The sequence below is a fragment of the Monodelphis domestica genome, chromosome 1 (genome assembly GCF_027887165.1).
Source record: "Monodelphis domestica isolate mMonDom1 chromosome 1, mMonDom1.pri, whole genome shotgun sequence".
In the NCBI taxonomy this organism is placed as follows: domain Eukaryota; kingdom Metazoa; phylum Chordata; class Mammalia; order Didelphimorphia; family Didelphidae; genus Monodelphis; species Monodelphis domestica.
In genome coordinates, this window is record NC_077227.1 from 454,254,842 (window position 1) to 454,268,997 (window position 14,156).

General features: G+C 43.3%; 1 protein-coding gene across 2 annotated transcripts in view; it reads left to right on the plus strand.

Annotated features, from left to right (window-relative positions):
- GNAO1 (G protein subunit alpha o1) overlaps positions 1–14,156 on the plus strand; it is a 269,564-nt gene that overhangs the window by 230,769 nt on the left and 24,639 nt on the right. Inside the window, exon 7 of one of the 2 annotated variants that reach the window (XM_001364372.4) lies at positions 6,184–6,337. The exons of the other annotated variant lie outside the window; for it this stretch is intronic. Coding sequence (XP_001364409.1) covers positions 6,184–6,337 — 154 coding nt within the window. The remainder of the gene's footprint in view (positions 1–6,183; positions 6,338–14,156) is intronic. 2 annotated transcript variants of the gene reach the window in all.

Below are 14,156 nucleotides of genomic sequence, written 5' to 3' on the forward strand. Positions count from 1 at the left end.
GTCTTGAGGCAAATAAAATGGAAACAAGAGCCCCTAGCCAGGGTAGAGCCCTCTTAGATTTTGCCAAAAGAGGCATTAGTGATTGGGGCCCTAGTAAAAAAAACCCAAGGTCTCCTGGCAGTCCTTGATTCTGGCTAGTCCTAGACCAATAAGCATGGTACTTGTTGAAACTTGACCTGAGGGCAGCTGGGTAGCACAGTAGATAGAGTACCAGGCTTGGGGGGTAGAGGACCTAGGTTCATATTTGGCATCAGGCACTTCCCAGTTTTGTGAACCTGTTCATTTGACTAGCCCTTGCCACTCTCTGTCTTAGAATTAATACTAAGACAGAAAGTAAGGGCTTGGAAAAAAAAAAGGAAATGCAGTGGATAGAGAGCCAGCCTTGTAGCCAGGAAGACCTAGATGCAAGTTCCATTTCTGATGGGTCCTGGCTATGTGACCCTGGTTAAGTCATTCAACCCCAATTGCCTAGCCCTTGCCACTTTTCTGTCTTACAACTGACAGAAGGTAAGGGCTTAAAAAAAAAACAAAAAAAAACCTGATCTTAATTTGCCAGTTAAAGCCCATGTTCTAGTCAGAGGAAAATTACTTAGTACTCTTTGGTACCAGCCTTTATCTAGAAGCGAGGGTTCTTAACCTGGAATCCATTAACTTAAAAAAAAAACACTTTTTTATAACTTTATTCCAATGTAATTAGTTTCTCTTGTCATCCTATGTGTTTTATTTTATGCATTTAAAACCATTGTTCTGAGAACCATCTGTTCATCTTCTCTCCCAGGTAGTCAGGCTTCACCAGACTACCAAAGGGTCCATCATGTAAAAAAGGTTAAGAATTCCCCCGTACAGAGCAATAATATACTTTCAGTGATGGCAAAGCTGCCTGCCACCTAAATGCTGTGAGTTAGTCTTCCAGAATCCCAGAGTGGTCATTAGAAACCACATGTCTCTAGAATACACTGTGGCCTGCCTGCTTCCATCCATGAGGCAGCTGTGGAGAGCCAGTGTGGGGTAGTGGAGAGAGAGCCCCACGTAGAGCCAGGAAGCCCTGAGCTCAGGTCCCACTTCTGACACCTACTGGCTATGTGACTCTGGGCGAGTCTTAAAACTTCTCCACACCTCAGGGAGCTGCCCAAGATGAAAAGTAGCAGAGTAGGCACCGATCTGCTTTGGCAAATGAGAATTTCCTCCTAGGAAGTTTCTTACCCAAGTGAAAATCACAGGTTCAGCTGAAAAACAACATTCCCACCCCTCCCCCCTGAAAATAACATTTATACACGGAGCAGCCCCTGCAAACTCAAGTGTTCTGAGAGCATCATCAGCGGCAACAATGGAAGTTGGGGGGTGACATGACTTGTCCTTCGAAGGGAGGGGCGGCGATTGTTTTGTTTATTTGTCTTCAAAATGAAAAGCGAATGGGCCATTTCTTTAATTGCGCTGCTACATGCCCTCCACCAGCATTTATGATGGGCCACTCTAATGGGTCTGATGATGGAGTGGTGGGGAGAGAGAGTGCTATGGGAGAAAGAGCCCTGGACAAGGAGTCAAGAGATCTGAGGTATTGTGTTGGTCCTTTCACTCCTGTGTGACCTTGAACAAGTCACAGTTTCTCTGTGCTTTTTTTTCTTCATCTGCCAAATCAGGATGATCTTTGCTCTGCCTAACACCTTGTTGTAAGGATCAAGTATAATGGTGGACATGAATACTTTTTTTTAAATGTAGAAGGATGTTGAAAGTATATGACAGGATTAGTGTTATCTTTTGTGTGTGTGGAGAGGGGATCCTGCTACCTGGGTAAATTAAAATGGACCAACTTTGGTTTCTGGGTGATCCATTATGCCCAATAAATACACACATCCAGAGCAAACTTCATTCCTTGGTACTAATCCGTCTCTAAAGGTGAGCTGCTACAAAAAAAAATCTTTCAACACTAAAAAAAGTACTTTATTCAGATTCTGCTATGATAGCTGGAGAGTCGGGCATGTGGTTGGGAGTGGGAAAAATCATAGCTGTTGAAACTCTTGTTGAAATTAATTCGTCCTCTGCTTCTATGGCTTCTCCCAGCAAGTTGCCTAGAAAAGATGTCTGACCCCCCAGATATGTCCTCTGACGATAGCAGGCACCATTAAAGAAGTGACCTCCTCTTTGTTTGGGTCCCTGTGGATTGCTTTCAGGGAAGGCATTGCCCTGGACTTCCTAAAAGCCAATCAATGTTTGCCTTGTCTTTCATTACCTTGAGTAGTGAAAAGGGACTATGCATCCCTGAGGAATAGATGGCTCGCTCCTCACTAACACCAACAAGGGGCCGACTCTTGGGAGACCATGTCTGGTGTGGTGGAGGAGACTATCAAGGTACAATGGGAAGACCTTTGGACCAGAGGTCCGCTGATCTGACCTCGTCTTGGCTCTCTCACCAATTCACTGAGTGTGTTTGACAAGACACTTAATCTCATCTCCTCACAAGGTATTTGGGGCCTCACAGCCCTTACTGTTTCCAAGGTCTTGGCATCGTACATCCAAGTGGTCGCCTTAATGCTTTATCCCTTTAGCAATAACTGAAGCTGCCTGACTTGCAGGGTCTGCACATCATTTTTCTGATGTTCAGCCCCAGAATCTATATATGAAGAAGTGAGAAACAGACATAGAGACTTTGGACGGTGTAAAATGGATTTCAGGCAGCTGTGCATTGTAAGGAGAATAGACAAAGATTGTTTCTATTGAAATGGAATGTTTGGGGGAGCTGAATGGATTGGAAGAGTCTGGGGTAAGCAACTGGAAGTTGGAGTGGCTTAGACAGGGCTAGTTGGGCCAGAGCAGGATGGGCAGGAGATTGGATAGCCTTGGGATCAGGTATAACAGGCTGGAAGATGGAAACTGGATCGAGTTATTGGATGGTTTTAATTAACGAGATGCAATATCTGACATACCAAAAGAAAGGTCCTCATGATTGATGAAACTGAGCTTACAGTCATATTAAAAGTGCAAAGGGGCTCTAGTCTTAGAAGTCGCCTATATCACAGACATATTTTTAGAACTAAGTGAGGTTTGGGGTGGGAAAAAGGGTTCAAAAGTCCAAATGAACCTTTAAAAGTGGCTATGTGGCAGCAAAACGACATCTGGGTAGCACTGATAAACAAGCACCATGCCATCTGGGTTATGCTACCGGTGACCTGGTGCCTCTGAACGAATCCTGGTGGATCCAGATTCTAAAGGCATCCATCCAGGGTTATCCTAAATTAGGTGTGGAATCCAGACTTTCATTCCAATTCCTACTGTGCTTTTGTGATTGTGGGACTTCTCAGCAGTTTTATCTCTTCTCTGCCACCTATAAGCTAATGACGAGAGCTCCTGGCAAATATATTTCTCTCCTTAGTTCTGTCTTCTCCTTCCTGTCCTCCCCCACGTCCTTGACTTTCTAATATTCTTTCTGCCTCTTCACTCCTAACCAGAACCCAGGGAGAGACTGAAGGGAGGAGTAGCAGGGTTGATTGATTGGTTGATGAAAGGGAACGATCCAAATTCCTTTCTTGTCCCCCCTTCAGACTTTGAGGGGAACTAAAAGGAAAGTCTCCTCCCACATTCCTCCCTTCCCAACAACCTCTCCCCTTAAAGGATGTCATTTTTTTTAACTTGAGCACTCAAGGTATCAAGAACAAAATGCCATCTCCAGAAAAAGGGATCTGAGAAGTTTTCTAGTGCATTAACATTGACCCCTTCTTCTCTCAGTGAACAAATGGAGCCAAAAACTAGCAGCACTAGAAATGGCCAGGTTTTATGAGATTGGCTGATTTGTCCTGGTGCCATCTTGTAAGGAAAAAAAAAACAGTGTGTTCTGACTGGCCCAAAGGAGAAGGCTTGGGGCCAAGCTGGCTCCAGCACATGCTTCCCCCCTTGCCAGCTTGTGTCCTGATTCATGCCTCCAAGGGTACTGGAGTCACCTCGTTTTGAGAAGTCTGAATCCTCTCCAGGCTTCATCCTGTACACTTGGGACCTTCTGGGATGCTAATGCTTTAGAGAGCAGTTAGACTCACATTTGCACCAACCCCTGACCCGCTCACCAAGTTCAGAGATGAGAGTTAAAATGGGAAGGGGATAAGGGAAGCTAGAGTGAGGAAACAAGTTTCAGAGAACCAGCCTCTCCATGGGCAGCTAGGTAGGACAGTGTGTAGAGTGCTAGATTTGGAACCAGGAAGACCTGAGTTCAAATCCCACCTTAGACACTAGTTGTGTGATCTGAGGCAAATCATTTAACCTCTATTTGCCTATAAAAAATGGGGATAATAATAAATAATTAAAAAATAAATGTTGGGAGAATCAAATGAAATAATACATATAAAGTGCTTTGAAAATCTTAAAGTGCCATATACATATTAGCTCTTATTAATAATTCACTATTAGCTACAGTCCATATCTAATAGAAGCATTAGTTAGATTCTGTGCCTGGCTTGGAAGGGGAGTTGAGAGAGAGAGGGAGATGTGTATAGACATACCCACACTTTATATAGATATGTAGATATAGGAAATAAGGCCTGTGCCCTGTGGAGCTTGCAGCATGATGGGGGGAAAGGGTAGACATATACAACCACCCCACTAGCTGCAGAAAAGCTCCAGCTTCAGGCCTCCAGCACAAACTTGACCCTTGGAGATTCACTGGGAAGAGAGGGTGGTGGATCCCTCTTTTCTACAAAAAGGAAGAAGAATAAAGCCTGAGCTGCAATCCACCCATTGGAAGTACCCAGAGGCCTCCTACCCCAGCCCGAGAAGCTGCTTCTGGCTGAGTTGTGGGCTGGGGACTTGAAAATGAGACACTTTTCTCTGTTCACATAATACCCACTAGCACAACACACTCCATAACTGGTCCCACCCAGGGACAGAATCCAAACTCCAGTGGGGCAAGGCCCCCCACCCTGCCTGCCATCACCCTGGGACTCTAGGGTACCTCTCGTCCTTTCCTGGAGAGCACAGCTCTGGCATCAGTCCCTCGATCCAAATGTCTCCAGGTCTCTGCACACTACAGCCTTTCCTCCACTACCTGCTCCTATCTTCCCCAACAAAGACCAAAAGCTGAGCATATTTTGAGGGAGCCACCAAATCCGTCAGGTATGAAGCCCTTCCCTTGAATCAAGCCAACCCCATTAAGAGTTGAAAGCAGCAGAGGTTTGGGATGATGCGGGGTGACTTTGCTGTGAATTCCCCTCTTTCCCCTGGAATCGCTCACTTTGCTTGCATTTGTCTTTTTGAGCATCCTCTTTCAGTCTTCATCTCCATATCCTAGAGCTGCAAAGCTCTTCTGGCTTCTGTGTATTTAAGCCTCAGTGCTCATTGGCCAGCAAGTTAATATTCTCCCCCAAACCATGAGCTGATATGGACAGATTAGCCTACTGACCCCACAGTCAAACCCTACCGATTTTCATGTGTTTTTTTTTTCCTATTATTGTTTCTGCTTTTTGTTACCCCCTCTTCCTTTTTTTTTTTAATTTGGTTTTGTGGTTTGTTTTTTTGCCTCTCCCAACTTTTTCTTGGATCATCATCCAGAGAAACTCATCCCCCTCAAAATCCACTGATCAATTCCCCTACAGTCACAGCCCAGCCAGGTTAAAAATGGATCACTCACTGGGCAGGAGTCACAGCAAGATCATTACCGAGATGTCAGTACCCCCTTGGTGTCTGCTTCCAACTCTGGATTAATTCGAGGATCTCACGGGTCCTTGGTTAATGATATCCAATGGAATGCGTGCAACCTCCAAACCCCGCTGGCAACATTGAATGAGAACATGATAAAGAAATCTGCATGAGCCATGTTTCCATGTAGACATGTTCAACGGGCGACAGTAGACTCCCTCCCCTCTACATGCATGATGCATGACCACATGTATTTCTATAGATATAAACTGAACTCCTTTAGCCTCCCTGGCCCTTCCCTCCCCGTCACACCCCTGAGATGGCCCCACTCCAGCCCCGCTGCCCTTGCCTGTGTGTGGAATGGAGTAGGGACCGCATTCATGTATATCCGTGTGGACCATTCCGTACCCATCCTGTCCAGGCTGCGCATCGCACAGCCTTGATCTACTCTCCCTTCGCTTTTCTCATTGTTGATGGTGATTCAGCTGGCTTGGATCCCCGTGCATGTCGGGTCGCCCTTGGAGCTGTGCTCTTCCCCTCATGCCCCTCTCTGCTCTGTTCCAGAACCGTATGCACGAGTCCCTCAAGCTGTTTGACAGCATCTGCAACAACAAGTGGTTCACAGATACATCCATCATCCTCTTCCTGAACAAGAAGGACATCTTTGAAGAGAAAATTAAGACGTCTCCACTGACCATCTGCTTTCCAGAATACACAGGTAAACCAGGGGTCGGGGGCCCTTCCAGGAATTAACTTCTTCAGGGAGACAAAGAAAACATTGTATAATTAGAAATCTGTTACCCTAAAAACTACATTTCCTGGGAACCCCCTGACTTCCTGTTGTTAGGTACTTCCTGTAGACAGGGGATATTAGGCAGTGGGGTTGCTGGTCCCACCCTCTTTGGCTCTTTGGCTTCCTGTGGTGAGGGTGGTAAGCAGGGTTTTTGAACAGGCAGATTAACCATGGGCACATGGTTTTTATTTTGTTACCTTTTTATTCCTTTACTTCTAATGATCATTAATAAATCTCTAAAAATATAACATTTAAATTATTATAGACTAAATTTAACTTTTACAGCATATCATATCAGGGTCCACTCTCCAGGGTCTGGACAGTGGATAATCCAAAAACAGAAGATGTCCACAAGTCTTGCCAGGAGAATCTATTTGCCCCAGTTACCCCTTCTATAAAATGGGGATAATCATAGCACCTGCCCCCCAGAGTAGTTGTGAGGATCAATTTTGTAGGGTTCAAGCAGCACAGACTTCTTCCCTCATGCCATCTGAGCGATATTCAAATGGGCATACCTTAATCCAGTGGAATTGCTTGTCAACTCCAGGAGCCGGGAGGGAAGAGAGAAGAGGGAGAGAAAATGAATCCTGTAACCAGGAGAAAATAGTCTAATTAAATAAATTTAACATGGGCACACCTGGCCAGCAGCACTGTTTGTAATCAGCTGCAGATCACAGCAGCCTGAGGGAGACTGAAGCTGAAGTCCTGTCTCTCGCCCGGGGCTGTCTGTAAGATCTTGGGCAAGTCACTTAAGATCTTGGTGCTCAAGGCCATTTTCAAAGGCTGTAAGTGGACACTCATGGGTAGAGGAAATCTCCTTGACTGGGGCAGCTAGGTGGCACAAAGTCAGGAAGGCCTGAGTTCAAATGTGACTACAGACATTTATTAGCAATGAGATTCTGGGCAAGTCACTTCACTCTATTTGCCCCAGTTACCCCTTTTATAAAATGGGGATCATCATAGCACCTGCCTCCCAGGGCAGTGGTGAGGATCGAATGACGTCCTATTTTTATAAAGCACTTAGCATAATGTCTGGCACATATTGAGCACTTACGTAAATGCTGGCTTTTATGACTATCCTAGGATAATAGATTGCCAGCTAGGAGGGACCTTAAAATCTTCTTATTTTACTAATGAGAGGTTGAGGCCCAGCGTAGTAAAGTGATTTGCTTATAGTCTGAAGCAAAATTTGATCTCAGGCCTTTGACTCCAAAGACAGTGGTTTTTCCACTGTATCAGTTCCCTAAATCAACAAAATTCCTGGGTCCTCTCCTTGTATTCCTTTAGAGAATGGTAAAGCGGAAAAGTTTCTGAATTTGGAAATCAACCGCCTGGGTTTGAGTCCCAGATAAACTACGGGCAAATTGCTTTCCCTCTGGAGGCATCAGTGTCCTCTGTATTGAGAAGATTGGACTGAATGGGTCACCAAGACCCCTTCCAGCTTTACATGCTCTGATCCTCTAATTCGCACAGAAATGCTTAGTCACTGACAGTGAATAATCATTAGAAACAGTAAGCAATTTCTGACCCCAGGAAATAAGTACTGTAGCTCAGAGAGCACCAGGTGCCCCAGAGGCAACCCAATTGGGGGGGGGGACCTCTGTCATGAGAGGGGGGACAATAGAGGGTCCCCTGAGGCAGATGTTCCCAGTGTCTCCACCCTAGGGACCCCTGCCTTAGCAGAAGTTAATGGTGCCTTTGGTGGTCAGAGAGAAAGGGGCCTATTTGCAAATGGGAGATATGACATGAGCACTTGGTATTATGTGGAAAGACAAGGCCCAAGATACACGTCAGAACTTCCTCATGCTATTCCGATCTCTCAGTACACATTTTCCAGAAGAGAGCAACAAAAAGAGGAAGTGGTTAGAGCTGAGTGAGGTTAGCTAAGAAGTCTTCCTGGTGGTGGTGAGGATTAAACAGCATTTAGGAGGGTACAGAATGACAATAAACACAAAGAGCACTGGATTTGGAGCCAGAAGGTTTGTGTTCAAATGTGGCCTCTGCCCCTTACTCTTTGTGTGACATGGGGACAATTTTTGTGACTTCTCTGAGCTTTGGTTTCTTGTTTCTATAAAATGAGAAGGATCAGACTGGATGAACCCCAAGTTCCCTTTTACCTCCACGGTCTGTGTGGCCTCTGTGCCCTCTGGCTGTAGCTCAGCAGGGTCCTGCATCCTTCATTTGCCTTTCCTGAGCTCTGTCTGCCTTCTACCTTCAAGAGGCCTTTATCTCCCTCTAGAGTGGGAGAAAGCAAATTACATTTACAGAGCAGCTACAGAAGCCTAAGGAACCCACACCTCCAGATTTGGGGAGAACCAGGGGAAGAGGGAAAATGTACAGCAGTGAAATCACCCACAGGATGGGCCAAATGGACAGATTTTGGATTATATCCCTGGATTATGAACATTCAAGAAGCCCCATTCTATTTATCCTGTCAGGAGAGTAGCTCAAATAAAGTGACCCCTTGAAACTGGGCTTCACTAAAGGTGCTATTGGGCTCCATGGAACATGTTTGCCAGAGACTTTCTAGTGCCAACTGTCAGTGATGATTATTTTTAATCCATCAGATCCTGATAGCAGATTATCTTAATGTATGGGGGTAGCCAGAGCCTGGGAACATGACCTAGGACTTCACAGAGAATATAAACTACCCTGAGTAAATATAAAAAGAATGTAAAAGAAGCTCCAGCTATCCCATGGGAGAATTTTCATATGGCCCTAGGCCATCCCTGGCACTATGCTTTCTTTGTCCCTTTTCTATATACCTGACCTAACCTGGGGTTGGTCCTAATGCCACCCAGGATGGCTGGCCTCTGGTGTGAGTACGCTCCCCCAATTAGCCCAAATAAACCTAAACCTATTGATAATCAAGTTGGCAGGGGTCCCTCCTCCTTTGGAATCTCAGTATCTCTGGATACACCATCCTACAGTTGGCATAACTGGCACAGAACAAATCTGCCCCCTTACATTTGGCATAGGTGCCAGGTTAGTCTATGCCTCCTATAATCTTACATGTAATCCAACTTCTACTCCTCTGTCTCCAATAATGGGAATGCCACAGGCAAGGGACCACAAAGAGTAATCAGTCCATCCAGCTGCTAAGAAAAGGCTAAGGTAAAGGCTAGGCCAGTGGAGAACATGAAACTTTTTTTTTAATTTATCTGAAATGTAATGAGCCCTGCCACCCTCACCCTCTGTTCATACATGTCATGGGATCACCAATCTGTGGAGAGGATCTCAGAGGTCATTTAGGCATCGATGTAGAATTATAGATTTAGAACTAGAAGGGACTTTAAAGGTCATTGAGTGCAATCATTTATTTTATAAATGAGATCACTGAGCCCAAAGAAGTTAAGTGACTTGGCCAGAGTCATATAATAAAACATATTACATTATAATAATTATTAATATGTGTATATAATAATTATTATATTACATAGTATATTATCTAGTAAATATTTATTACCTATTATAAACATAAACAGAATTTGAACTCAAGTCCTTTAGAGCCAATGCTCTTCCTACTCAGCTAGCCTGCCTTTGATGGAATTGTTGGACCCATGGACCACAGTGACATGGACCCACTGCACCACCTTGCAAAAAGGACAGTTTTTTGCAGAACTAGCTCTAGCATGGCCCTGCGGTGATTTAGTTATCAAGTAAAAGGATTATGTGTGCCTTTAAAAATATACCATTTCTTTAACAGATAACAGGAAAGAAGTTTTGCCTAATGAACAGAGAGCCAGTCCTAATGAATAGAGAGTCGACCCGAATTCAGTGCCTGACTCTGCCATTCTGGCTTTGTGACTCTGGGCAAAGCATCTAACTGCTCTGTGCACTAAGTAATACTCAAAGCCTGGGAAGTAGAGAAAAGATGCAACCTTCATTGATGGAGAATTTCCTCACCTGGGAGTTCTCTGTACCAATGAAATGCAGAGATCCCTTTTTTGAGGGCTATTAATGATGGCATGCTGAGCTACCATCTGGTTTTCTCAGGTCTGGGGCTTGATAAAAGGAGAAGAGGGATGTGTCTCTACATGTTACCTCAAACCCAAATAATTGTGCCAGATGTTGGGGTCCCATACACATGCACAAATTTCTCCCCACTCTCAGCCAGGGCAGATGATGAGGTACTCAGTCCTCAGGCAGCAAGACCTTCCTAACTTCTAAGTGTCTCTGAATGCTCTGCCCCTAAACATTCTGCCCCTGGAGCACTTACCTATCTAGTTACACCCTAGGAATTAGAGCCCTTTCTGAGATGTATGTGGCAGGCCCATCAGCCCCACTGTTCTTGTGGAATCCATTTAACCATTAGCTTCATCTCTGTATATCAACCTTTATGTCACATATGATACCCAACAGATCACTGGATGTTAGGTCCTGAGACAAAAAAGACCTCCGTGCCAAGGCCAGAGCTAAGGGGCTTTGCTCTCCCTAATTAGGCATGAGGACCTGGCCACAAAGGCATGTCTGACCAGTTTTGATCCAAGTTTAAGAGAAAGATGTAGAGGTTAGAGAAGGGATCACCCTGCCTGTGGCCTAGAACCCAGAATAGCAACCAAGACCTCCTCCCTCAGATCAATATTTGCAGCCACCACAACCTGGTAATATCAGTGGGTTTTTGGTTGTAAAGAAAACAATTCTTGGTTTCCTTTGAAGTAGCAGAAATAAATATAAAATTGAACTAAAACCCCACCCAAAGTTGAAAAGCAAATTGCAAAGCTGAGCCCCAAAGCTCCTTCTCCCCAAAGGTATCACCCTTTTTTATATTATTCCTACCAACTTAAATCTGATTTCCAAGGAAATCCAGCTATGCCCCCAGTCCCTGGGCAAACCTTCTCTTCCAGAATTCCATTGAGTCAAGGTTGATGCTATAAAACTGATTTACTAGGAAATTTCAGAAAAAAAGAAAGGAAATAAAATCAAATAAGGCATGGAAGATCAGAGCTCCTGTAATATAAAGAAGCAGCAAGAATCTTCAGTTTAACCTCATCTAACCCTATCTACAGAGTCATATTCTCCACCTTGGTTTCTGCAAAGAGCTCCTAGCAAAAAAGAAAAAAGGTGGGCGAATAGTGGGGGAAGAGTACTGCTTCTGCTTCCAAAAGAAAAGCATTTCTTGGAAAGAAAAGACGTTTTGCAGGTTTCAACTCTGGGAAGCAAAGAAAAGCTTTTCCCGGGTCACCTCAAATAGCTAGGAAACCCAATAGAAGAATATTGGACTTGAATATGGAAGATTCAAGTTCATAATCTTACTACAGACACTTAATGGTTGTGTGATTTGGGGCAAATCACTTCTCAACCTTGATTTCCTCAACTGTAAAATGGGGATGATAACATCTGGGTTGTGGTAAGGACCAAATTAGGTAGCATAGGCAAAGCTCTATATAAATGCTTATGATTGTTATTATTTGTTATTAGAGGGATTTCCAAAGCTCTCAGCCTATAAAGGGCTTCTTCTTTCATAGGGAGAGCAGTGAGATCTTTGAATAAATGAATGAATGAGCATATATTAAGCATTTGTCATGTAAGTGCTTAAGCACAATGCCTAGCAAATAGTAGTCACAAAATAAATGCTTATTCAATCTCTGGAAGTCTTCTGACCAAGAGAGAAGTAACAAAGAAGATCATCTCCTTATTTCTTATAGCTATGCTTCTCCTAAGGAAGCCCAAAGGCCCATTTGGCTGCCTTATCACCCATATCACACTGAACTCACAATCCATTATAATTCTGAAATATTTTTCAAACTATTTGTGATCTAACCATGTGTTCTCCATCATTTACTTATGGGGGGGGGGGTGCATAGAACAGGAATCTTTCTAATTTCCTTCTCAGTGATCAGAGAAGCAATATAAGGTAGATAAGAGAGCTGGCCTCATAATCAGAAAGACCTGGGTTCAGATTCCACTTCTGGCACATTCTCATTGTGTGATCCTTAACCCCTTAGTGCCTCGGACTTTCTAACACTAAGATGCTGATTTGCACCCACAGTAATGGAAAGAGTTTCCTCATCTGGGAGTTCCATTTACCAGTGAAATCTCAGGTCCTGTCTCTATCCCTAAGATAAAGCTCAATATTTATCTTCATCAAAATTTTACTTCATCATATTCAATTCAATTCAGTCCAATTTTAATCCTGATTCCATTATCCAGTTTCTTAGCTATCTACCCCAGAAATATTGCACATTTTGGTCTTTTCTATGCCTTTATCCAAGTCAAGGTTAGATGCCAGGTGCCAAGCCCAGAAGATCCCTGGGGCTCTCTACCAAAGACCACCTGCTGCCTGAAATCAAACCATCAACAATTTCTCTGAGGCTAGCCATTCAACCAGTTCCAAATCCATCTATTCGTGCCACCATTTTATCCACATCTTTTCCACAAGAAAAATATGAGCTACTTTATCAAGTATATTTTGCTAAAAATCTAGTAAATGCATCCAGAGAATTCTCCTGATCTACCAATTTGGAAAATTTTTCAAAAGAGGAAAATAAAGTAAGTCTGGCATTCCCTGTTTTTGGTAAAGCCATAATAGTTCTTTGTGTTTACAGTTTCCTTTTCTAGATGGTTCCCTAATTATCCTGCCAGAAACTGAAGTCAAGATCATTGCCCTATAGTTTTCAGATTCTGATATGCTCCCTTTTTTTAAAATTAGGCCATGTGTCATTCTTCAGTTCAGCAAGATCTTTCCAAAGCCACGTGATCTTTCCCAGGTATCACTGGCCTTGGCTCAGCAGTCATATCTGCCAATATCTTATCACCTGAAACAGATTACTTGAATTTACTAAGGGCAGCTAGGCACCTTCTTCTTATCTCTTTATTTCTCTTAGATTCACTTTCTAGTTAGCCATTTTTGTTCTGTCCTTTCTTATCCAAAGGTCATTCTCCTTGGCAGGACCTAGTTTAAAATGCAATTGGGAAATATTTAACAAAATAAATGAAATTATAACAAAACAGAGATATCATTTCATTTTAAAATGAAGTCAGTATGCAGCCCCTCTCCTACCTCTCATTTCTACTTGAGTTTGATACCTCTGAGCCATTTTATCTTGCTCATTGTCTAAAATTATGGCATTTGTGTCATCAAAGGAATATTTGGTCTGTGTGTGTATATGTCATGGACCTCATTGGCAGTCTGATGAAATTTATGAACTCCCTCTCAGAATAATGTCTTTAGATAACTCAAGGAAATACTCAACTTTAGTTGGATGTTAGTGAAAAATAAAGATTTAATTTTTGTTTTCCATCCAAGTTCATGGAATCCCTGACATCTACCAATAGTCACCAGTTTAAAGTCCCCTGTATAGTTATCTGGGTCCAAGATTTTGCCACTGGCTCTTTTCTTGGACTTTGTTTCCTTTGAACATCTTAGGTATCTCAGTTGCTCTTCTTTCTTCTTTGTAGCTACTTTTTCTTAGATCTAGTTTCATTGATGCCCATGGTGGCTGGTTTTCTACTATGCCTGAGAGCTCTTAGCATATTTGTGGATTCTGATCCAGGTTCCAGAACTGATAATTACATCTCTGCTTACTACCATTTACCTTGCCTGGTACTCACAGCTGATTTTTTTCTCTGTCCAAAACCACTTCCTTCCCCCTGCCTTCCCCCCTTTTTTATTTTATTTCCTGCACTCAGAACTGTGCAGTATTTCCCAAAGAAGCAGAAGGCCTGGATAATCTGCATATTATATAAGGAATTATTTCTATTCTTCTTGCCAGTCAATTAAAATATGGAACAAGTGATCTAC